At 39.7% G+C, this 26,517-nt stretch overlaps 1 protein-coding gene across 2 annotated transcripts in view; it reads right to left on the bottom strand.

Annotated features, from left to right (window-relative positions):
* The window catches only part of TCAIM (T cell activation inhibitor, mitochondrial), a 37,217-nt gene that overhangs the window by 2,770 nt on the left and 7,930 nt on the right, over window positions 1–26,517 (bottom strand). For both annotated transcript variants that reach the window (XM_068982347.1, XM_068982348.1), the window contains exons 2-10: window positions 25,301–25,373; window positions 19,921–20,056; window positions 17,217–17,370; window positions 13,244–13,496; window positions 8,493–8,615; window positions 7,061–7,158; window positions 6,706–6,797; window positions 2,975–3,207; window positions 2,253–2,384 (exon numbers count right to left, since the gene is read on the bottom strand). In XM_068982347.1, the coding sequence (XP_068838448.1) occupies window positions 2,253–2,384; window positions 2,975–3,207; window positions 6,706–6,797; window positions 7,061–7,158; window positions 8,493–8,615; window positions 13,244–13,496; window positions 17,217–17,370; window positions 19,921–20,056; window positions 25,301–25,373 (1,294 nt within the window). The remainder of the gene's footprint in view (window positions 1–2,252; window positions 2,385–2,974; window positions 3,208–6,705; window positions 6,798–7,060; window positions 7,159–8,492; window positions 8,616–13,243; window positions 13,497–17,216; window positions 17,371–19,920; window positions 20,057–25,300; window positions 25,374–26,517) is intronic.

The following is a 26,517-nucleotide window of genomic DNA, read 5'->3' as shown; positions in this document are numbered from 1 at the left end:
AGCGCTCAGCTTTCTTCACAGTCCAACTCTCACATCCATACATGACCACAGGAAAAACCATAGCCGTGACTAGATGATCTTTGTTGGCAAAGTAATGTCTCTGCTTTTGAATATGCTATCTAGGTTGGTCATAACTTTCCTTCCAAGGAGTAAGCGTCTTTTAATTTCATGGCTGCAATCACCATCTACAGTGATTTTGGAGCCCCCAAAAATAAAGTCTGACACTGTTTCCACTGTTTCCCCATCTATTTGCCATGAAGTGATGGGGCCAGATGCCATGATCTTAGTTTTCTGAATGTTGAGCTTTAAGCCAACTTTTTCACTCCCCTCTTTCACTTTCATCAAGAGGCTTTTTAGTTCCTTTTCACTTTCTGCCATAAGGGCGGTGTCATCTACATATCTGAGGTTATTGATATTTCTCCCAGCAATCTTGATTCCAGCTTGTGCTTCTTCCAGCCCAGAGTTTCTCATGATGTACTCTGCACATAAGTTAAATAAGCAAGGTGACAATATACAGGCTTGATGTACTCCTTTTCCTTTCCCCTTTTGCCATAACTTTATATTCTAGGTCTATGAGTCTGTTTTGTAAATTACTTTATTTGTATCAGTTTTTAGATTCCACCTGTAAGTGATAGCCTGATACTTGTCCTTGTCTCTGACTTACTTCACTTTCTCTGATCATCTCTAGGTCATCCATGCTGCTGCAGATGGCACTATTTCATCGTCTTTTACGCCTGAGTAATATTCCATTGCTACATGTACTACATCTTTATCCATTCCCCTATCGATGGGACATCTTGGTGCCCTCCATGTTTTGGCTATTGTAAAGAGTGCTGCAGTGAACGCTGGGGTGCATTCATTCCTTTTCAAAGGATGATTTTCTCCGGATACACGGGTTTCTTCTGGGTGATTCCAGGAGTGGCACTGAGGATCATACGCTAGCTCTAGCTTTACTTTTTAAAGAACCTCCATACTGTTCTCCACAGCGGCTGTTACCAGTTCCCATTCCCACCAATGGTGGGTGGAGGAGGTTTCCTTTTACTCCACATTCTCTCCAGCATTTATGGTTTGTAGCTTTTTTTGATGATGGCCATTCTGACAGGTGCAAGGAGATACCCTGTAGTTTTGATTTGCTTTTCTCTAGTATTTCGCGATGTTCAGCATCTTTTCGTGTACTTTTTTCTTAAACAGTTTTGAGATTGGCTTCTTGAAAGTCTGCCCTGTTTTGACATCTCTTTCAACTACCTACTGCAGGACATTTCTTGAAGGCAGGTGTCATTTACAGCCCTGCAGGCCTTGTGAATATTAAGTGTCCATCAGCACTGGTTGGAAGCTGTTGTTATGAGAAGTGGCCACACAGGCAGCAGCATTTTTTCATGCCCAATTCTGCTTCCTCGGGCAACCAGAGCCCTAGAAGTTGTGTTTCTAGGTTCTAAATTGGAGTGGAAAGTGCCTGAACCAACACGGAAGGGCTTGTGTCCCATTACTTTTTTTCCCTTACCTATCACTCTCTGAACAAATCTTAACCCCAGCAAATCGCTGATGCTGACTGAGGTTGCTGTTGTGTGTAGGTGGAGCGACTCTAAGAAGGAGCTTGGAAGTGGAAACCCTACCACCAGGCAACATGGAGACAGGGTGACTTTCCAAAGCTCTTCCAGCACAGAGCTGTCCAGCATTTGTGGGCAACAGTAGGCTTGGTGTGGGTGGAGGAGGGCCAGCCTGGATCTGAAGAGTGAGGTTTCATGCACTAAGGACGAGGCCCTGTGGATCCAGGGAAAGGCTCATTTGCATTCCCATCCTCTCACCTCCCTCAGCCAGGAACAGTCCACCCTTGGGACCCACGCCTGCTCAGGCCCATCGGACGTGACGCCAGCGTAGCCCGTTAGGATAGAGGGGTCGAGGATAGGCAGTTGTATTTTTTCTTATCATGGAATTCGTATTTTCTACTGGAGCACAGTTTATTTACAATGTGTTTCTTTTATGTCACACCAGTTGACTCAGTTTTACATACACATACACCTTATTCTTTTTTGGGTTCTTTTCCCATATACGTTATTACTGAGTGTTGAGTAGACTTCCCAATGCTGAACAGAAGGTGTGTGTTAATGATCTATTTTATATGTATACTAATGTATACGTTAACTCCAGCCCCCTAATTTATCCCTCCACCCTACCTTTCTGAATACCTAAATATTTTTAAATATTAGACTAGATTAGAATGGTAAGACAGGAAGAGGGCTAAGAGTACTCACTCTTCTTTCCTCTTCATGTTCTCTCTTGCCTGTTGGGCTTTGGTGAGAATAAACCACTGGAGGTTTGCTGGATCACAAAGGACTGGGATGTTAAAATGCCCGAGTTCATGCAAGCTTGGGGCATATCTGTCACTGTAATAAAGCATACATAAAAGGAAAAATCAGCCATCTCTCCATCCCCTAAGTTCCACCCCTGAAGGAATGGTTTTATTAGTCTGATTAATGGAAAAGGAATTCATTAGGAAAATCTACCTTAAAGGTAGAGCAAAACTGCCATGAAGTTTTGCTGTCCCCAAAGAGAAACATTTTATCAGGATGACCATATCCTTCCTGTGGCCTTCCTCGTCTGTAACATGGGGGCAGAAACCCACTCCATGGTGAGGTTCTGAGAGCTAAAGAGAGATAATGCATTTAAGTTCCAAGCACAGTGCCGGAAATGCACACTGCTGATTTCACATTAGTTTAATCCTATAGTTTTCCACAGGACTGACTTGCCCTGTAAGTGGCAATGTTATTTACAGAATGTTCAAGAAACTCAGTCTTTCTAATCCTCTCACGTTGACTTTTCTCATGTGTAAAAAGTGTTGCCAATGGAGGTAGTAACATTCCTTTTCCTTTCTTTAACTGCTAAGAATCACATACGGAAATACAAAACAATTTCATGCAATACATATACAACTGGTGTGAGTGAATGAATGAAAGTAACAGTTTCAGATACTAACCTGTTAAGGATCATTTGTAAACCACGCAGACTTCGAGGGTGAAAAGGTATTCGACTTTTCAAGAGTCTATTATAGAACACGTCAAGAAGAGAGTAATATTCTTCAAGTGTCAACACTGGCTGTAATTCTTCAATATAAACAACTTGGATGCCACCGAGAAGATAGCTTATTTGGTCCTCCAAATATGTCAGCCTCCTCTGCAGGTCAAAATAACTCGGTAATCTTTCAAAAAGCTACAGTATTTAAAAAAGGAAAAGGAAGGAATATTTAGTTTTGTTACTTTAAGAGTCCAAATTTAGGACTCCAATCAATGGTATGAGAAATTCTAACAAGAAAATTTTTTTCCTATAGGGAAAGTTCAAGTAAGTGATAAGAAAAAGACTATGGAATGCTGTAAATATTAATATTCAAAACAAACCACTGTAAATCTTAGGGACTTTTAGATAGGAACTGAAGGGATTGCAAAAGAAAAGAAATACGTTCCAAATAAAAGTAAGTCCTAAGTACTAATATGTAACTATTCAGGTAGAAATCTTAGTTTACACAAATTAAATGGTATAATGAAGGTATAATGAAATAAAGTCTATGTATTTCAACTCCAAGTCTATTTCTTCAGAATTTTAGTTTAACTAAATTCACTTATGAAGCATCTGTAAGTGAATCAGAGCACTAAAATGGGCCCTTGGAGCGTAGAGATTAAGAGTTTGTGCCCCTGTTTGTCAGGGGCTCATGGTCAGGGTGCAGGGAAACAAAACAGGAATCAGAATTCAGCGTAACAAATGCCTCATCAGGGTGAAGGGACTGGAGAGTCCAGCAAAGGTTCCTAAGACATCTGATGTGACCAATAAAAGATAAAGAGGATTTAGAGAAGGTCGGATGCATTGCTAATTACTGGAGAAATGCAAATCTTAACTATTACAATGAGGTATCACCTTACACCGGTCAGATGGCCACCACCAGAAAGTCTACAAATAACAAGTGCTGGAGAGGGTGTGCAGAAAAGGGAACCCTCCTACACTGTTGGTGGGAATGTAAATTGGTGCAGCCGCTATGGAAAACATCATGGAAATTCCTTTAAAAACTATAAAAAAGATACATGTACCCCAATGTTCACAGCAGCACTATTTACGACAGCCAAGATACAGAAACAACCTAAATGTCTCCTGACAGGTGAATGGATAAAGAAGATGTGGTGTATACATACACACAATGGGATATTACTTGGCCACAGTCAAGAATGAAATAACGCCATTTGCAGCAACAAGGATGGAGCTAGAGATGATTATACTAAGCGAAGTAAGACAAAGACAAATACCACAAATACCATATGGTATCACTTATATATGGGATCAATAATATGATGGAAATAAACTTATTTATGAAGCAGAAACAGACCCTCAGACATAGAAGACAAACTTAAGAGTCTGTCTATGGAAAAGGAGGTGGGGGAAGATAAATCAGCAGTTTGGGGTTAGTATGATAAACTGCTATATAAAATATCAACAAGGTCCTACTGTTCAGCACAGGGAACTAAATTCAGTATCCTGTAATAAGCCATAATGAGAAAGAATAGGAAAAAGGATACATATATGTATATATGACTGGATCACTTTCCTGTATGCCAGAAATGAACACAATGTTGTAAATCAACTGTACTTCAATTAAAAAAAAAAAGAGCAGAGGTCAGTCGCATGTGGGAAAGTTTCAGGAGAAGAAAAAAGCATGCGCCAACTCGGAAGCATCACGAGGATCCCCTCGGCTGCACTTCCATAGCTGCCAACACCTCTGCTCCCCCCACTCCTGACCCCTGGCAACCACTGATCTGTTCTTTAATTTTATTGTTTGAAGAATGTTATATAAATGGAATCATACAGCATGTAATCTTGCGAGATTGACTTTTTTCATATCGCACAATGGCCCTGAGATCCACCCAAGATCTTGACTGTATCAGCAGTTCATTCCTTATTGCTGAATGACAGTCTGCTGCATGGACGCACTGCAGTTTGTGTTTGCTATCATAAACATTTATGTACAGTTTTTGTGTGAGCATACTTTTTCATTTCTCTAGTATAAATGCCTAAGAGGAAGAGGGCAGCTGCCAAACCACATGGTAAGCATGTGTTTATTAGTACTGTAAGAAACTGCCAGACTTGTTTCCAGAGTGCCCGGGCCATTTCACATTCTCAACAGGAATGGATGAGGGATCCTGTTTCTCTGTATCCTTGCCAGCATGTGGTGGTCACTGTTTTTCACTTTGGCCATTCTGACAGGTGTACAGTGGTATCTCACTGTAGTTTTAATTTGCATTTCTACATGGTGTTTTATGAGCTTATTTGTCATCTGTATGTCCTCTTCTGTGACGTGTGCGTTCATATCTTCGGCCCATTTTCTAACTGAATTATTTTTTATTTATTTATTTTAATCTATTGAGTTTTGAGAGTTGTTTATATATTTAGATACAAAGGGTTAGGGTTAGGATTAGACTTTGTCAGATAGGTGGTTTGCAAATATCTTCTGTCAGATATTTGATATGAATAGATATTTCACAGAAGACATATGGATGGCAGATGTACATGAAAAGATGCTCACTGCCATCCATCATTAGAGAAATGTAAAAACCCACAATGAAATAAGACCACACACCTCTTAGAATGGCTAAAAATAAAAAGATGACCATAGTAGGGACTTCCCTGGTGGTCTAGGGCCTGGGACTCCATGCTGCTATTGTAGGGACTTCCCCGGTGGTCCAGGGACTGGGACTCCATGCTTCTAATGTAGGGGGTGTGGGTTCGATCCCTGGTCAGAGAACTAAGATCCTATGTGCCATGCAGTGAGATTAAAATAAATAAATAAATTAATTAAAAGATCACCAAAGGAAGTATTGGCAGTTTCTTGAAAAGTTAAAATACCCTAACACATGTGGCCATTCCACTTTTAGGTATTTACCCAATAGAAAAGGAAATATATGTTCATTTAAACTCTGTAGATAAATGTTTATAGCAGCTTTATTTTTAAGTAGCCAAAAGCTGACATAACCCAGTAGCCATCAATAAGTGAATGGAAAAACAAACTGATATACATCCACAGGACAGAATACTTTGGGGAAATAAAAAAAATTAATTCTTGATACATGCAATAGCATGAATGAATCTCAAAATAATTATGCCGACTGAAAGAAATCAGATCCTCCCCAACATACGCTGTGATTCTACTCAGATACAAGTCTAGAATATGAACTAATCTATAGTGACAGAGAGCAGAGCAGCGGCTGCTTTGGGAGGGCAAGGTGGGATGGAGGAGAGGGTTCACACAGGGACATGCCCATGATTTGGTGGGTGGTGGACGTGCTCACTCTCCTGATTATGGGGACGGTTTCACAGGTTCTTACATACGTCATATCTCAGCAGGTCATACCCACCAAACATGCACAGTCTATTGTGTAAATTATCCACAGCAAATCTGTTGAAAAGAAAACCAAAAACCCAACAGAATGCAGGCCTTTAGGCTGTGCTTTAGAAAAGACTGTAAAATTTTCCAAATAAAAATGGACTTAAAAATCAGTTATCTAAGAATTTAAACTACTGATTATAAAGCACCTGCTCTACACACAGCTGAAACTATGATTCAAAGTTTTTTTTTAGTTTGCTGACATATTAGCAGTTTTCTGAAACAAAAGTATGTTGAAGACAAATCTCTTTTTTTGTTTGTTTTGCTCTTAAGCTTTTTCTTACTTTTGTCCAGTGGTGATGGACATCCATTGTTCCTAGCATCACATGGCCCACTGCACTCATCCCGGACCGGTCTGTAAATATTATTGTACATCCTGATGATAAAACACAAACCCTTTGGTCACTGTCCAGAGAGGCTTTAATTTTTTAGCACTGTGCAAATAATTACTTACATTTCATGTATCAATTCAGCAGTAAACTTGGTAGAAGTTACTGTTTCATTCAAAGGAACAGACTTAACAATTCAGCTGAGATCAAGCCACATCTACACAGACTTTCAACAGTTTTCCTCTAGAATTTACAGATTTGTATAGCTGTCAAGGGATATGGATTTCGAAAGCGAATGGAAATTGTTTACCTTTTGCATTTTTAAGGGTTTCCAAGTTCTGCTGGGCTAAGCGGCCTAAACTGTGTAGCTGGCTGCAGCGGTGGGCGATGCCCCAGCTCCTCTGCCACCTGGTCCAACAGAGCACACAGGCCCGTTATCACCCGTGTCCCCCCAGAGGGAGGCGCATACTCACCCCCACCTGCCTGACTTCTGTGAAAGCTCCAAGTGTAAACACTTTCCTTATAAATCTGAGTTATCTTCAACAATTATAATTTAAATAAAGAAGAACATTTAAGTACTGTGTGATTCTGCAAGCAGAGGATAAAGGTGCTGTTACTATATCCAAATAGTCATTTGGTTCAATATAAGAAAACAGTCCTCATAATGAAGGTTGAAAGCAAAACAGGCTGCAGCAAAACGGTCATAGAAGTTTAAGCACCAGGCCAGATGACAATACCTCAGGGAGTTCCATGGATGAATCACACCACCCACTCCTTAGGGCTGCAGCTGTTAAACCTATTTTATAATAAACTTCAGCAAATGATTTCTAAGTTTATGAAAACTTCTTAAAAAGTCATATGGTGATTATAGTTAATAATAATACTGTAATGCATTTTGAAAATTGCTTAACGAGTAGATCTTAAAAGTTCTCATCACAAGAAAAAAATTTTCCTAGCTATGTATGACGACAGCTGTCAACTAGAATTATTGTGATCATTTTATAATGAATATGAATAATGAATTATTATATAAAACACTTGGAACTAGTATAATGCTATATATCAACTATATCTCAATTAAAAAAATTTTAAAAAGTCATGCTATATAACACAGAAGCAAAGAATACAACATTTTTTTTTCTTTCCCTTTCTCTTTTTTTTTCAGTTGTTCAGTCAGATGTGTCCAACTCTTTGTGACCCTATAGACTGTAGCCCGCCAGGCCCCTCTGTCCATGGAATTCTCCAGGCAAAAATACTGAAGTGGGTTGCCATGTCCTTCTCCAGGGGATGTGCCCTCCCCAGGGACTGAACCTGCACTTCCTGCACCTCCTACATTGCAGGTGGATTCCTTACGTGCTGAGCCATCAGGGAAGCCCTCCTTTTTTCTTTTTAAACTCAAATACCAAACTTATATGATGGAGAAATACTGATTTTTTTAATACATTATATGCATATATGCATATGGAAAAGTATATTTTTCTTATAAGCCCATAATGTTATTATGCTAAAAAAATTATTATGCTAAAAATATCAGTATCTAAACCTTACTTCACCTTTTTAAATAAGAAATTCATAATGGTTTTCTTAGATAAACATTTGATTAGTTTCATAAAAAGATAATTGAAAATTTAGTGAATGGAATAATTAAAGATGCAAATATTTATTTAACTATTAGAAACCTTTACCAATAGGTAACACATGTTTATTTTAATCTATAAATCAGGTTTTCTCTTCTTCATTACCTGATATCTGACAGCTGCAACTGATGAGACAGTTCATCTTTTAAACGATCGAGTTCTTTTCTAAGTGGCAAACTATTTTTCAGCTTTTTAACAGCACTTTTCCCATTGTTATCTAACCAGGATCTAGAAAGAAAAAAAAAAAAAAGAGATGTACACTTTGCAATACTAACTCTAATGCAGACATTTCTACTATTGAAAGATGTGTTCATTACCTTAAAGCAGCCCTAATGTTAAAGCGAGTTTCCCATCAAACCTTTACCAAGTTATAAGCACTCCTGCCAAGCCTACTTTTAGAGTAAACTCCTACTTCTAAAACAGGCTTCTTGGAGAACCGCCAGCACCTGTTAATCTTGTTTTAGTTATGACAACTTCCTTAGCCTAACAAAAAAATTAAACTTTCATTACACCAAAGCTTGTTACTAGATTTCCAGAGATGGGATTATTTTTTAAAAATCTAAGATGCTTCAAGGACTTCTCTGGTGGTCCAGGGGTTAAGACTCTATGCTTCCAAAGCAGGGGGTGCAGGTTTGATCCCTTGATGGGGAACCAAGATCCTGCATGTCCCAGCCCCCTTGCCCCCAAAAGGCTGAATATTTAAGAATTCCCTGGTGATCCAGTGGTTAGGACTCTGTGCTTCTGCTGCAGGGGGCATGGGTTTGATCCTGGGTTTAAGGATTAAGATACTGCATGCCCTGCAGTGTGGCCAAAAAATAAAGAATAATAATAATTTTAAAAAGCATTAAAAATAAATAAGTTAAAAAAATTAAACCTCCATTATGTTTATTGCACTTTTCAGAAGGCTCTACGAGGCCTTCACTTATATCAGTCATCTCCATGTGAGGGCAGGGCTACCCCTTCTCCAACTAGAGCAAATGATGTGGTCGTGCAGCCAGACGGTGAAAAAGTCAACTCAGAAGACGTACCGAATGGTACTGGTGTCATTTAAAAGGCACTATTTCCTGATGAAGGAACTTGCGAAGGTGACTCTATGGATTCTAACTGGGTAGATCCAGCTTCTTCCTTGGTCTTCATCTTGTCTATTAGCACCCTGAGTTCTCTCTGCTCACTGCAAACCCTGCCCCTCCCCCGCCCCACCCACCTTTCTGTCCAAAGGCTCCCACTGCTCAGACCTTACTAGTCAGTGCCCACCTCCTCCTCCCAAGTGGGTCTGCTGGCCCCTTAGTTTCTTTCCACCCAACTAAGTGGCCGGCTCTACTCTCACATCTCCCCTCCTTGATCTTTCTCCTATAACTACATCATGGGCTCAGCAGAAAGATGTTCTCTTAAATCTGCATTTCTCAGTGAAGTCTTAAAGTCTGCCTAGGGATTAGAGGGGGACAGCTTTCAGAACAGAGCTGAAGGCAGCTGAGGTGGCCTTGTACAGAATAGCACGCTCCACCCACTCCCCGCTCTCAGGCTGTCTCTCCCTTAGTGTTACAATGGCCACAGCACAGGCATGTTGGCTCTGGCGCAGGGTCTCTCTTTCCCGAGGGAAGTCTGCACAAACAAGGCCTTGGTCGTGCCTGGGAGTGCAGGAGTGGCCGTGGTAGAATAGCAAGCAGACTCCAGGACCAGAGGAACATTTTGGGTGGAGGTGGAGTGGGCCTTGGGTACAGCTGAGAAAGAGAAAGTTCCAGGGAGGCTGGGGGAAGATGGTCTAAAGTGCCCCACCCTCAGGACATCTGACACCCCATTGGACACCTGTCAGTGACAGTCAGGTGTTATGATAATGGTGCAGAAAGGCTCATTTGTCCATCTCAAAAATGCCTGCCAAGTAAACCTTTTTAGGGTTCTTTTTAATAGTCACTTTAAAGGTTGTAGATGTTGTGATCTACAATATTTAAAAACTAATCAAGTTGAGGGAATTCCCTGGTGGTCCAGTGGTTAGGACCCCACACAGGGTACGGGTTCGATCCCTAGTTGGGGAGCTAAGATCCTGAAAGACATGTGGTGTGGCCAAAAAAAGAAAGTCAAGTTGAAACTCCCAGAACCAGTCAAATATTTATCCTGAAGGCCTAACAGTATAAGGAAGACACATCTAGCAAGGAGGAGAGAGATAAGCAACTGGAAGAGAATATATGAGCTTCTATGAGGACAAAGCAAGAATGAATTACTTCTGCCTGGAAGGTTCTACAGAGCAGGTGTAAATGACCTGGAACCTGAGAGATGGATCAGGTTTTCCCAGGCAGATTAGTGAGAGGGAAGGGCATGCCCACCGGGCTAGCCCACAGGGAACTGTGAGATGAACCAGATCACACAATGCCTGGGGGTGGGGCGGGGCGTGGGATGAGACTGGAGGGGGATGTGCGTGTGTGGCAGAGAGAGAGAGACTCTAAAATGTCTTGCACACTGTGATAAGGAACTGGGACCTTGCAGTCTTAAGCAAAGGTGTCCTACTTTTTTTTTTTTTTGGCCGCTACAGGGATCTTAGTTCCTGGACAGAGGTGAACTCAGCCCCCTGCAGTGAAAGTGCAGAGTCCTCATCACTGGACCGCCAGGGAGTCCCTACATTCCACATTTTTTTTGATTCACTAATTGTGCGCAGTTGTTAATAATTCTTCCTACTCCCCTTTTAACAATATTGGTAAAGACTTACCATTTCTGCATGGTGTGTGAGAAATAAGAAAAATAAAAATATCTTACTTTATGTCATGATTATTAGCTATTACAATTTTTCCATTTTCCCTCATTTATTAAGTAATACATATTAATTTACTTTAAATTAGGTAAGAAAAAGGATGATTTGTAGACAAATGAATTATCAAGCAAATACCATGTTTCCTTTTGGGACCAAATGTCTTAAAATGTGAACTGAAATAGAATCTTATGATTATATATTCATGACCTGATTTTTGGAGTTCTTACATTTAATGTATAAAATTTAAGTGGCCTAGTTTAACAATTTTTGTGTTTTGCTTCTAAACCCTGAGACAAAAATGAAGGTTCTACAGCTGGCATTTATCTATCTATGTAGACATTAGATCTATCTATGTGATAGTTTCAGGTGAACCATGAAGGGACTCAGCCATACATATACATGCAGTCATTCTTCCCCATTAAATCAGTTTTAAGAGGACTGCAAGATCTGTTATAAACAAGGCTAAAACATGTTAAAACATGTAATGCTGTATCATTAATTTCATTTGCCAAAACTAAAAAAAGCTATATAGCTAATAATGGGGTTTACTTCATAGTCTGACAAGATACATAGCAGTGGACACTGCATTTTGTCAATAAATTAGAATGTTAAATTTCCACCGACTTCAATTTCTAAAACAATGGTTTACTCAATTTATGTTATCTTCTTTGAGAGGAGACAAGTCAAAATGACATGATTTGAGCTAGTGCTGGTAATTATTGGGCTTTCCTGGTGGAGCAGATGGTAAAGAATCCATGAGAGCATCAGTTTTAAAAAATGTATACCTATGGAGAAAATCAAGGATTCATAGTAACACAACTCATCTACACTCAGGAATTTTCCTTAAGATAATGTATCTCCTACTAAAACAGCAGATACTTTTATTAAGTCAACACTAGTGAAATTAACAGAGGCACTGTTCCAAAAAAAAAAAAAAAAATCCCCCCCAAAAAACAGGCCCTTTACATTCATTGCTGAGTCACTTCTGCTGCTCTCTTCTGTATTAAGCTACTTTACATTTCCATATTAAACCTTGAGTTCTCCATACTGCGCCTACAGCACTCCACAGTCACACTTATTTAACAGTTCTTTAATTCAGTGTTAATAAAAATGCTAGACAGATTTTATGAATCTGTGAAGCAGATCAGTATTAGAAAGAGAGATGATTAAAACATAGTCCCTACCCTTAAAAACTCATTATCTATTAATAGTATAATATAACCTAAGAGAGTCTTTTATTAAAGACTCAAGAATTTTACTGGATGAACTACATACAAGGAAGGAAATTATACTTGGCTTGGACAAGGAGCCAGTGAAACAGCAGTTATCTTGGGGAACTGGCTTTTCCCAGTTCCAATCTTTTTTCATTAGTTTGCCAGCTGACTAACTCTGAGTTCAGGGTCCCTGGAACAGTCTTTTCACAATGGTTAGATATTTAGCACCCCACTCCAGTACTCTTGCCTGGAAAACCCCAAGGACTGGGCTACAGTCCATGGAGTCACAAAGAGTCGGACACGACTGAGCGACTTCACTTCACTTCACTAAGCCTCTTGACTTAACGGTACAACAAATCTTATTCTTGCTCTTTTGCCCTGACTTATCCAATCCCACTTTTTTCTATACTTAAAGGTATAGGTAACACATTCCCAAGCTTTGGTTCATCTGGACACACTGTGAGGAATACCCTCTTAACGGTGTAAAGCAGAAGCATCATGGGCTGGAACCCAGCGCATGTAAGGCTGAGACATAGCTCATACTCAAAACAAAACAATTTTCAGTGTCTGGTATCAAGAGGCAAAAAAAAAAAAAATCAAATACCATTAGAAGTATTCTGGCCACTTTGAGTAGCAAGTATGAAATATCTTTTTTGTAATGGTTACTGGGTTAACTATATTGATTACATTACTTTTCCTGGAAAATTAAACTTTTATTTTTTCAATTTAAATTTTTTTCTTTTGGATTCACTACACAGCATGCAGGATCTTAGTTCCCCAAGCAGGGACTGAACCTGTGCCCCCTGCAGTGAAAGCTCAGAGCCTTAACCACTGGATCACCAGGATCTCAGACTATAATGTTAAACATAAACAACAGGTAAGTAAAAACTCCTACATACGTTAGGGTTGTTTCCGTTCTCCAGACTTGCTCGAGGTCTTCATCAGGGTCCTTGAATCCAGTAAAGGAGTAGTAAGACTTGTCCCATTTGATGGGCCTGTCAGATGTCCTTTTGGCCTCTTTGAGAGGCTGGGAATGCACATTAGTATTCAAGCTTTGGACATGTTCAATAGATAAACTGCAGGAGTTGAGAATATATAATACTGTGCTTAGCAGATCTCTGGTGTGCAAAGTAAATTTGACTGCTCGAAATCCTAGAGAATATAATTCCCCCAAACAGTTAATACAGATGATTATTTGCTTTACTTTAAAAACATTTTTTTCATACAACATTTATAGAATCAAAATCTTTTAAAACACTCCATTACCAATTAAAATTCATCCTATTGAAAAATCATCTGTAAATGGAAAATGATGTCCCTTCTTCAGAACTGTATCATACTATCTCGATCTTCATGAAGTTCTCTGTCAGCTCCCTTTTCTAGTCTGGCACCAGTGACCCCGGCCCAAGAAGAGGATTGAGAATATTTTTCAATGCTGTTCATAAATTGTATTTCTACAGTCTAAGGAATGAGAGAGTTCTATAAGCAAGTGTCCACCAAAGACAGTCTCCAGGGCTAAGGCCCAGGGGAAGGGCAGAGGCAGGGGAGGCTACCTGGGGACAGTGGTTTGTGGAGGGGGCCAATCCAGTCTCAGTGGCCACAGAAACTCATCTCAAATTTTCTCTATGATTAAAAGTGACTGTGCTTATACTCCCCTGTCCCCATCTTGTGACTCAGTATTTTCAGAAGTGACTCAAAATTCCCTAATTTTTTAAAAGTCAGCACTTCACAATCTGATTTTAATACACGTAGCCACTGTGCTCAGACTAGTAATCTAACTTGTTAAATCAGCAACAGGAAATCTACTGGGTTCCCTCGCTACTTATTGGTTATAAAACTTGGCAGTAGTTGAACGTGTATCACTTTTCAATCAACATTCGCATCGGGTACCATTATTATCTCCTTTGAAATGTGAAGAAGCACAGGCTCAAGGGGTTAAGAATAGTGAGTGAGGGTTTACATCTGAGCCGACACCAGGCCAAGCATTTTCCCCACTATAAATAACATGCTGACCCCTTTTTCTTTAAAATTTTTTAAAAATTGGTTTTAAAAATTACATAAGTATTATATAAGTACATCCATATTGTAAAATAATACATATAAAGTAAAAGTCTCCTGTTGACAGGCACACAATTTTACTAGATACAATCCTATTAACAGTCAAGTACACACTGCCTTACATGGTAGCTACTAGGCATATGTGGCTATTTAAAATTAAATTGATTAAAATGAAGTTAAATTTAAAATTCAGTTCCTGGTCACAATAGCTCCACTTCAAATGCTCAGGAGCCATATGGGGCCAGTGCCGGCTGTACCAGACATGCACACACACACACGAGTGACATCACTGCAGAAGGTTCTCTGAAACAGCACTGCTCTAGGCCTTTCCTATGTGCTTTGTATGCGTGTTACACATGACATACACACTTAGGTCTTTGCACACACACACCCCTATGGTGTGAACTGCTCCATTTAAACATATAAACTCAGCTGTGTCCGATTCTTTGCAACCCCATAGATGGTAGCCTGGAGGTTCCTCTGTCCATGGAATTCTCTAGGCAAGAATACTGCAGTGGGTTGCCATTCCCTTCTCTAGGAGATCTTCCTGAGCCAGGGATCGAACCCAGGTCTCCTGAATTGCAGCCAGATTCTTTACTGTCTAATCTACCAGGGAAGCCCCATATAAACTATACCATTCTGCATGTATTGCTTTGAACTTGCTTTTGTTATTTAACCCGGGGGACTCCTCCATATCTGTATGTACATGTCAACCGCTTTTGTTTTAGTAGTGCTATGCTAATCCACATAATGAATGTAGCATAATGTATTTTACACTTCTGAAACTGATGGGCATAACAATTGTTCTTAATTATTCACTGTTCCATTCAAGGCTGAAGTGTGCTTTTTTTCATGTCTTCGCCACTGATGACAGTCATCACAATCTAGATTGTTCTCAGAGATACCTATTCTGCCTGCCACACAGATTTACAGAGTCTAGAACATGCAAACTAAGAAAGAGTTTTTAGTAGAATCATTGATGGTAATCTGAGAGAAGTGCTGGTAGAATTATTCTAGGTGGTGAAAGAGGAAAGGAAAATCCAAATTTCTGTAGCTGAGGTTCGGAAGAAATAGTTTATCCTCAGAAGAGATGAGTCAAGGAATAAATCTCAATTTCTCTCCCAATTTACCAACTCCATTAATCACTTAATTCAATGTAAGAGCTGCTACATAGTTTGGAATGCCTGTGCCAGACTGCACTCATCCTTTATTGGGAATATTATCTAATTAACTCAATTTGCATTGATTACTAAGGCTAAACATTTTTACATGCTTATTGGCTACTTGTTGTTCAGTCATTTAGTTGTGTCCGACTCTTTGCAACCCCATGGACTACTGTAGCCCACAAGGCTCCTCTATCCATGGGATTTCCCAGGCAAGAATACTGGAGTGGGTTGCCATTTCCTTCTCCAGGGGATCTTCCCGACCCAGGGATGGGACCCTCATCTCCTGCTTGGCAGGTGGCTTCTTTGCCACTGAGCCACTTGGGAAGACCCATTGACTATTTATGGGTATTATTTCTTGAAGTGGCTAGACACTGTTTGCCAATCTTTGTAACTAAGCTACTCTTCTTTCTGACACCTAAAAACTTATATTCTAACGTTATCTTTTTCTCACTTATGCTATGTTTTCTCTCATCTCTTAATTATTTTTCACAATCTATTTTCATTTAGTAAATGGTTCAAAGTTAACCATTAACTGAAAGTAGAGGATTTTTCTCTTTACTTAGCCAAAGCTGACTACAGCTATTTGTTTTAGCATTAATTCACAGAAAACTCTTAGTAAATCTTTAAATTGTTTTAAAGTTAATTCTAAAAAAGTTATTTCCTCAAGAATGACAAAAAGGATGGATGTTTAGAGAATAATGAACCCACATTTACCCTTAGTTGTAAGTATTACTAGGGCTTCCCTGGTGGTTCAGAAGGTAAAGATTCTGCCTACAGTGCAGGAGACCTGGGTTCAGTCCCTGGGGGGAAGATCCTCTGGAGCAGGAAATGGCAAACCACGCCAGTACTCTTTCCTGGAGAATTCCATGGACAGAGGAGCCTGGTGGGCTAGAGTTCATGGGGTCGAAAAGAATTGGGCATGCAAAGCAGTGACAAAGGACCAAACAGAAAGCTGTATATTAAGACTGATTAGATTTTAGAAATAGTATGAGGCTGGGGTTAGAGACTTCAAAGACCCTTATTTTGTCTCCATGGTCCTGGGATGTTACTAAATTACAATTGGGCAAATACTAGGTACCTTACAGGGTACTGTGAGGACTAGATAAGAAAAGGTAAGCTATACTTTAAAAAAGTTATAAATTGTCATATACACATTTAACACTTAAACAGCACTGAAATAGGAAGGGGACAAACAGAAACATTTTAGTTTTCTAGTCAAAAAAGTTTAAACATTCCAAGTGGCTCATCCACACTGCCATATATAAAATGGCTAGTGGGAAGCTGCGTGTAGCACAGGGACTCTCAGCTCTGTGCTCAGTGATGACCTAGAGGGGTGGGATGGGGATGGGGTGGGGGCAGTTCAAAGGGGAGGGGATGTATGTCTACATATAACTTATTCACTCTGTTGTACAGCAGAAACGAATACAACATTGTAAAGCAACTATCCTTAAGGGAAAAAAAAAGAGGCTCATCAAACAGAAGTAGCCAGGAATAAAATCTAACTCCAGGAAAACACTTGATTAAATGATATTACTTTCTACGACAAGGCTTCACTCCAAAGGTCTTCTAGCAACTTTTAGACAGACTGAACTCATACCAAATGATGCCTGCAAGGGTGCAAGGGATATATGAGAAATAAGAAATGTACCAGAAGTGCTGAAGTGTTCCTGGCCATCAGAGGGATTCTGATCTGTTTCTCTTACATAAAACACAAGCTGGGTTGGTTTCAAAGACTTGAAGCCTGGTTTCTGAAGGTTTTCTAAGTAGGCACTTAATCTCTTAAGGGAATTTTCATTGACTTCCTGGAAAAAAAAAATTGAGATATTTATGTACAAAATAGACAAGGAAACATCAGAAATTATATCCCAACCTTTTAAACACACTATTGAGTGTATTAAATAATTTAGTATTAAAAAAGGTTGGGATTTCATAGCTCCTCGGTACAGAATAAAATTGAATCCATACCTCACAACATGTAACTCCACAGAGAGGAGATGTAAAAAAAAAAAAAAATGTAGCTACAAAAGTATTAGAAGAAAACATGGCTGAGTTCCTTTATAAATGAGATGTAGAAAAACCCTAACTATGACTAAATATCTCAATTAATAAATGATTGATAAATCCAATTACATAATAAAAACTTAATATAGTACAAGGGACTGTATTTGATATCTTGTGATAAACCATAATGAAAAAGAATATAAAACACATATATATGTATAACCGAATCATTGTGCTATATAGCAGAAATCAACACATTGTAAATCAACTATACTTCAATTTTAAAACAAGCTTAAAAGAAGAACACATAAAAAATTACACACACACACACACACACACAATTCTATAGACAAAAACCAACTCTCAGCTATATTGTGTTGGGGGTGTGACGATTTACTAACTAGAAGGATTTACAGAACTCAGAAAAGCTATTATACTCATAGTTACACTTTATTACAGCAAAAGGATACATTTAAAAACAGCAAAGGGGAAATGTGTGCAGGTGGAGTCCAGGAGAGACCAAGCTCAAGTTTCCAGTTGATCTCTCCCAGGGACGTTGTACAGACAGTGCTTAAGCTCCCGGCAAGGACATGTGACAACATCAGAAGCGCTGCCAACCACAAAAGCTCACTCAAGCCTCGGGGGCCAGGGCCTTTACTGGAGCACTATGTGCCCATGTGACCGACCTTAGTTATTTGTCTCCAGCCTCCCCAGAGGGTCTCAGACATGAGAAATTATGCATTTCACCATAACTCACATTGTTAGGATAAACTGTCTGGTGTGGCCCAAGGCTTTGGGCACACAGAAACATTCTTATCAGGCAAGGATATCCCAGGGCTCAGAGCTCATCTCCCAGGAGGCAGTAAAGAGCCAGGACTGAAGCCAGGCATTTCTTTGTAACAGAACAACCCAAGTCTGCCGAGTTCACGTTTTACGGCACATGAAGGTTTTAATTAAAAAAAAAAAAAAAAGGGTATATTGGTAGAGGACAGAAATCATCACCTAGTATTAAACTTAATTTTTCCACACACATTGGATTTAAAAACTGTAAATTGTGAAACATTAAATTACATTCATGTGTGACATTCCCAATAATTTGTATTACTTTATTATATCTCCAAGGTAGTGGATATTTTGCTGTTGATTCAATTCACTAATTAGTTAAAAAGGATCTAATTTCTAACAACCAATATAACAACCATCATAATCAGAGTATTTTCCTAAAGCAAAGAAGTAAAACTGATTTATTTTCCATGGTAAGTAGAAAAAGGCAATACAGTAATGTTCTAATTTTCAAGAGTTTTAAATTCCTTTTCATGTTAAACCAGTCATCAGTGTAAGGAAGATAAAAGGAACCGATGAGATAATTTCAAAGCATTTGGTTCTGTAATATATTATCTAATGTTAAAAAATACTGGTGTTCCTAATTAAGTTTATCATGAGTTATTTTTCACATCAGTTTGTATTCCTTGAGCACACATGAACTGATGGTATAGGGAAGTGGACCAACAGCAGGCAACTATTCAGCCACTGAAAAACCTTCCCTATGCTGCTGCTAAGTCACTTCAGTCGTGTCCAACTCTGTGTGACCCCACAGACGGCAGCCCACCAGGCTCCCCCGTCCCTGGGATTTTCCAGGCAAGAACACTGGAGTGGGTTACCATTTCCTTCTCCGATGCATGAAGGTGAAAAGTGAAAGTGAAGTCGCTCAGTCATGTCCAACTCTTTGAAACCCCATGGACTGCAGCCTACCAGGCTCCTCCATCCATGGGATTTGCCAGGCAAGAGTACTGGAGTGGGGTGCCATCACCTTCTCCGAACCTTCCCTATATCAACCTTAAAAAAGAGACTGATTATAGTAACAGAGGCCAGCAGTGGTCTTTTTGACCCTCAATTTTACTTCCAAAACTGGTATGGAAAACATGATTACTCACACACAGAGTTTACACAGTACTTTTTTTTTAAGTGGACCATTTTTAAAGGCTTTATTCAGTCTGTTACAATATTGTTTCTACTTTTATGTTTTGGTTTCTTGGTTGTGAGGCATGTGGGATCTAAGATCCCCCACCAGGGATCAAACCCACATCGTCTGCATTAGAAGGTGAAGTCTTAACCACTGGAGCACCAGGGAAGTTCCTAAATGATATCTTTATTGCCTGCCAGAAATATGAGACTTTCATAAAAGAACAATAGCGTTAGTTTCAGTTTCCAGTGCCTACAGTTCAAAGCATTGATTATACCACTATGACAAAAACAAACCCAATTTATAGAACTTTCTGTATTACACTGTAGCTAAGGTAAATAAACAAATGCAGACTCAACTTTAAACATAAAGAAAAATAAATATTTACCCTTTCCCTGGGGTGCTGTCCAAAGAAATCTGGATGTACAGCAAAATAAAATGGCCTCAAGGCATTGACTGCTTCAGCTCCTGATAAAGCTCTTGATAACAGAAAGCAGTATGGAAATATCTTTCCTGGACATAACCTTTTTAAAAGATATGGATTTATTACTCACTGGATCACTGACACAGACACAAATCCCCCATGAATAAAGTAACAGTATGGAAAACATCATAGAAACAATATAGAAACCAGAGTGTAAAGCTTTGTGGTTTTCTGAAATCTACATAAGAGTAGATTTCAGTGAGTGATACATGATTTCTATAAACAGTGGTTATAAATTTCTCTGATGTAATATCATAAGATAATATTTAATAATAATAAAACCTCCTCTCAAAAGCCTACCTTGACATGTAAACTGGCTTCACTGCAAATGATGACAATTTTCTGTATCATTTTTCTTTTTCAGATTAAAAAAAAAACCCCAATATCCAAAATAATAATATTTATTTTAAAGTGAAAATAGTTTGAGAGTTGTAATGCTTCATAAGAGATATAAAATATCTTTTAGTTCATTTCATCATTACCAGCATGCTAAAATTTTCCAGTTAGATACCTTGACATCTCACTCTCAAATTTTGGCATAACTCACCTGGGAGTGTTTTTTTAAAAAAGTTTTAAATCCAAATGAGATTATTTGCAATTTCTGGGGAGCACTTTTATGACTTCTATTTTTGAATGTAATAATTTACCTTTTTCACTCTATAATGGGCTGTGAAGTGAAGCGAAATGAAAGTCACTCAGCTGTGTCCAACTCTTTGCAACCCCAGGGACTGTAGCCTGCCAGGCTCCTCTGTCCATGGGATTTTCCAGGCAAGAATACTGGAGTGGGTTGCCATTCTCTTCTCCAGGGGATCTTCCCAACCCAGGGACTGAACTCAGGTCTCCCGCGCTGCAGATGGATTCTTTCCCATCTGAGTCACTAGGGAAGTCCCAATGGGCTGTGCAGAAGTCTCTAAATGCTGTGCCTGTTTTGGTCTCCTACCTTGGGTGCACTGAGTCTTTGGGGAAGTTCTCTACTTCTACAGTGACTGAGGGACTTCTCCGGTGGTCCAGGGGCCGGGACTTGGTGCAGACCCCGGTGCAAGGGGTCCGGGTTTGCTCCCTGATCAGGGAAGTAGGTTCCACATGCACAGCTAAGATCCCGTGTGCAGTGAGGAAGGCCTGGCACAGCTAAATATATATTTTCAAAAAACAAAATGATATTATAGGATCATTTCTGGAGAGTAATAGGAGGCAGGGTAAGTAAATGTTACTGACAGCTCTTTTCCTCTGAGTTTAAGTCCCCATTGCCATATGTGTGATGGACGCTTTAGCTATCCTGCCAGCCTCTCAAATTTTAAATGTCTTAAAAAAAGGAGCCGAGGTCACTACTTTTCTTCTAAACTCAGCTTGGATACAAAAGGCAAGGAAGCAGCTGGACAGCGCCATCCAGGACACAGTCTTTATTTCTGTCACGGAGGTCCTCTTTTCTTCCTGTTGCCAGTGCAGAACCTCTCCGACCTACTGTTGCCTGAATTAGCTCACCAGCCCCACCTCATCTTTAGTCCTGAAGTCTTACTTCTTCTCACTTCACAGTGTCCTTTGGAACCATTCCTTCTTTCCAGCAATGATCACCACAAAACTGGACTGCGCTGCCTCTGAATCAGTATTCTGTTTCTTTTCCCTAACCATGCTGTATACAGGTTGGAGTGAAGTGAAGTCGCTCAGCCGTGTCTGACTCTGCGACCCCACGGACTGTAGCCTACCAGGCTCCATCCATGAGATTGTCTAGGCAAGAATACTGGAATGGGTATACAGGTTAATTTTTCTAAAATCCCACTATCCTTGGATTCCTTACGGAAACACCTTTGATGGTGTTTCAACTCCTGCAGAGTAAAATCCACTCCTTAGTCTGGTATTTATAACTTCTGATCTATCTTTCCAACTTGATCTTCAAACACTGCTGACAGAAACCCTCAGCTTCAGCCCCACTGGCGATCTGCCTTGTCCTTCCCTTTCTTCTCATGATTTCTAAGCTCTCAGACATCCTCTCTGTTCCCCACTTCCGTCTGTCCAAATTGTACTTACTCATTCACTAATTACTGCAGTCCTAGCGATGTGCCAGGAGGCAATGTGCCCAGTCCTCCAGAACCTTCCCTCTTGTATCCTCATTATAAAGTCTTTCCCTCTTCTAAGCTTTAATAAAATAAACTGTGTGCCCCACATACGTGGAAGAGAATACCTTAAAATAGAAATGATATGTATTCATCCTTCTCAACTACCATGGCATCCTTGAGGGCAGGAAAAACAGTTCACAGGTGTTCACTGTTGTTCGTTATGCTAGTTTGGGTCTGCTGAGAAGCAGAAGTCAAGACAGAAGTAGATGTGCAAGAGAACGACTGGGGAAGAGAGGAAGTAGGGAGACTTTTCAGACCATGGTTCAGGCCAGACACCTACAGGAGAAAGGGAAGGGAGGAGCCTCGGGGAGGATGTCTGGGGCTGCTGTCCGGTCCCGAGAAGGGTTCAGTCCTGCCAGTGGGAAGTCTTTTAGCCAGTCACCCGCTGGGGGCATCCTGTGTCCCGCTGGAGTGAGCCTGACTTGGTATTCCTCTTCCCCTCAGCCACTGATGGCCTCAGGGAAAACCCTGAGGTAGACCCAGAGGGGCAGGAGAGCTCAGAGGCTCCCACCACAGGGTCTGGCTAACGTATAGTAAATGACTGTGCAGCAGGTATTTAATGCAAGGAAATAAGAGCAAGAAAAACCAGAGAAACGCTGGGCTGGAAGAAGTACAAGTTAGAATTGAGATTGCCGGGAGAAATATCAATAACCTCAGATATGCAGATGACACCACCCTTATGGCAGAAAGTGAAGAAGAACTAAAGAGCCTCTTGATGAAAGTGAAAGAGGGGAGTGAAAAAGTTGGCTTAAAGCTCAACATTCAGAAAACTAACATCATGGCATCTGGTTCCATCACTTCATGGCAAATAGATAGCAAAACAGTGGAAACAGTGGCTGACTTTATTTTTCTGGGCTCCAAAATCACTGCAGATGGTGATTGCAGCCATGAAATTAAAAGATGCTTACTCCTTGGAGGGGAAGTTATGACCAACCTAGATAGCATATTAAAAACCAGAGACATGACATTACCAACAAAGGTCCATTTAGTCAAGGCTATGGTTTTTCCAGTAGTCATGTATGGATGTGAGAGTTGGACTATAAAGAAAGCGGAGTGCCAAAGAATTGATGCCTTTGAACTGTGAAGACTCTTGAGAGTCCCTTGGACTGCATGGAGATCCAACTAGTCCATCCTAAAGGAGATCAGTCCTGGGTGTTCATTGGAAGGACTGATGTTGAAGCTGAAACTCCAATACTTTGGCCACCTGATGTGAAGAGGTGACTCATTTGAAAAGACCCTGATGCTGGGAAAGATTGAGGGCAGGAGGAGAAGGGGACAACAGAGGATGAGATGGCTGGATGGCATCACCGACTCAATGGAGATGAGTTTGGGTGGACTCTGGGAGTTGGTGATGGTCAGGGAGGCCTGGCGTGCTGCGGTTCATGGGGTTGCAAAGAGTGGGACACAACTGAGCAACTGAACTGAAAGCAATACTGTGTTGCTTTATTTTGTGTGTGTGTGTGTGCTGCTTTAGATTGAGCAAAACTGGCACATGAAACTTCTTTTGTAGAGGGCCAGAGAGGAAATATTTTAGGCTTTCAGGGCCATCTGGTTTGTGATGCAACTGTGCAACTCCACTGCTGTAGCGGGAAAGGAGCCACAGGCAAGAAATAAAAGGAAGGAGGTGGCTGGGGGCGAATGGAGCTCGAGCGCACACAGACTGTACAGTCAACTTAGTTGTGAAATCAATTTAGTAATCCATTACCAACATGAAAAACACACACACAAAAAAACAACCCAGAAAATATATCTCAGAACAGAAAATACTCTGGGATATTATGTGTGGCAAGGTTAACTACGGTTATGAAACTTTTATTTTTATGGGTTAAAGTTAAAATATAGTTTTCTAAAGACTGAGGTCAAAAAAGCCAGAAAACTGTGTCTCTATCCACAGCAGCTAGTGCTCACTGCCATCAGTGGCATGGGGGTGAAGGAGTGGGTATCACTGAAGGAAACAGCCCAGGAAGTGTTGTAAATCCCATCCTTCCTAGCTCCTACAGCCTCTCTTTGTATCAGAGCAAGAGGACACAGCTCTTTAGCATGGGTTTCTACAGCTGAACACTACCATCAGCTACCACAACATACAGAATGTCTCAACATCTGCCCAACAACTTTTGGGGATGCTGTCCAGTATCTCACAGCTTCTTTTGTTTCTCTTTTCTTCTTCTTTTAAACCATTTATGTCATAAATTCAGTGAGAGAAAGTCTCCCTTTATTGGATAATCCTCATCATAAACTCAATTGGTGGAAACAGTCTGTTCCCCCTAAAGACACTCCTTTTAACAGTGACTATTGGCTGAGACAGTCACGTATCAATGCATAATTATTTAAAAGTACTAATTAGTGCCAAATGTGTTTTAGTAATCTAAAACTTGACATGTCATTTTTTTGGAGGAGATTGTGCCCTGAGGCATGTGGGATCTTAGTTCCCTGACCAGGGATTGAACCCGTGTCTCCTGCATTCGAAATGTGGAGTCTTAACCACTGGACCGCCAGAGAAGTCCCTGACATCATTTTTATGGAACAGATCCAATTTTATTTTGGTTATATACTTTGGAGCCAAATAAATTTACCTTTTTTGACTGGGCTACCAAGACGCCAGAAATCTGATATTTGAATAATTGTCTAATCAGTTCTACTTTTTAAACAAATGATCTTTTTCCTCTAGAGGGCATCTGGTTTTCATTTTGATTAACTGTATATGTGCCTATTACTATGCCAATTAAATTTTACTGAGCTCCTTAAATTCTTTCCTGAAACAGGTAGCATTTAGACTATACATATGTAAATAGCAAATATAACGATCAAATGATCTTATTACACAATTTCAGTATAAAGTGGTTTTCTTTATGACAGCAACAGACTTGAGGGCAACATACTAAGATCTATGTCAAGGACAAACTATCTTCTTTTCCTCTTAAACTTTTCATACTGAACTATTTTGAAAGATGGTATCTATTCTTTTCACCTTTTACTCTGAATAGATACTTGGGAGAAAGACATGGATGTTTACATGAATTTTCTTTTTCTTACTCCTGCCCTCCACCATAGTACAGACAAAATAGTTAGAATTTGATAAATTATAATAAATTGAAATTAAACACCTAACAGCTTCCACATACTCCCTCCACCTCCCAAATACTAATAACAGATTGAACCACAAAGCTTACCTCCTCACAGGTCTCAGGTGGCAAAACATTTCTGAATATATATGTAGGTCAAGTTCCAGGCATCCATTAATCACTTAAAAAGTTAAGCAGATACCAGTAATGAACAAACGGAATTTGAAATTAAAAGCACATTACCATTTACATTAGCAACCCCCAAAATGAAATACTTAAATTATAAATCTAACAAAATATGTGGATCTATGAGGAAAACTGTAAAACTCTGATTAAAAAAAAAATCAAAGAATGAAATGGAGAGATAGTCCATGTTCATGGACAGACAGCAAGACTCAATTTTGTCAAGATGTCAGTTTTTTCCAACTTGATTTAGAGATTCAATGCAATCCCAATCAAAATCTCAGCAAGTTATTATTTTGAAATAACATATGAACAGTTTATATGTAGAATAAACAGAATAGCCAACTCAACACTGAAGAAGAATAAAGTTGGAAGACTGATGCTAGTGGACTTCCAGACTTACTGGAAAGTTACAGTAAGTAACTGGTGAAAGGATACACAAATAGATTAAAGGGACAATAAGACAGCCCAGGAACAGATCTCAAGAATATAGCCAACTGATCTTTGACAAAGGCACTACTATGGAGCAATGATAATCTTTTCAACAAATGGTGCTGGAACAACTGGACATCTACATGCAAAATATTAACCCAGTCATACAATTTACCCACTTCACAAAAATTAACTCAAACTGGATCAAAGACCTAAATATAAAACACAGAACTACAAAATTCATAGACAAGTACCTAGGAGGACACCTAGATGACCTTAGGTATGTCAGTGACTTTTCAGACACAACACCAAAGGTTCAGTCTGTGAAGGAAAGAACTGATACACTGAATTTCATTGAAATCAAAAATTTTTTCTCTGTGAAAGACAATGTAGAGGGAAAGATAGAACAAACCACAGACTGGGAGAAAATATTTGCACAGGATATACATATCTGACAAAGGACTGCTATCCAACACACACCAAAAATATCTTTAAACAACAGGAAAATGGACAACCTGATTAAAACATGGGCCAAAGATTTGAACAGATACCTCATGGAAGAAGATATACAGATGGCAAAAAAGCATATAAAAATACGTTTCACATCACAGGGCTTCAGGGAAACGCAAATTAAAACAACGATATACTACAACACACCTATCAGAATGGCCAAATCCAAAACACTGACAACAAATGCTGGTGAGGATGTG

Source organism: Capricornis sumatraensis, chromosome 10 (assembly GCF_032405125.1).
Source record: "Capricornis sumatraensis isolate serow.1 chromosome 10, serow.2, whole genome shotgun sequence".
NCBI classification, from domain to species: Eukaryota; Metazoa; Chordata; class Mammalia; order Artiodactyla; family Bovidae; genus Capricornis; species Capricornis sumatraensis.
The sequence above is the reverse complement of the archived record's forward strand: the minus strand, read 5'-3'. Positions and strand labels throughout refer to the sequence as shown.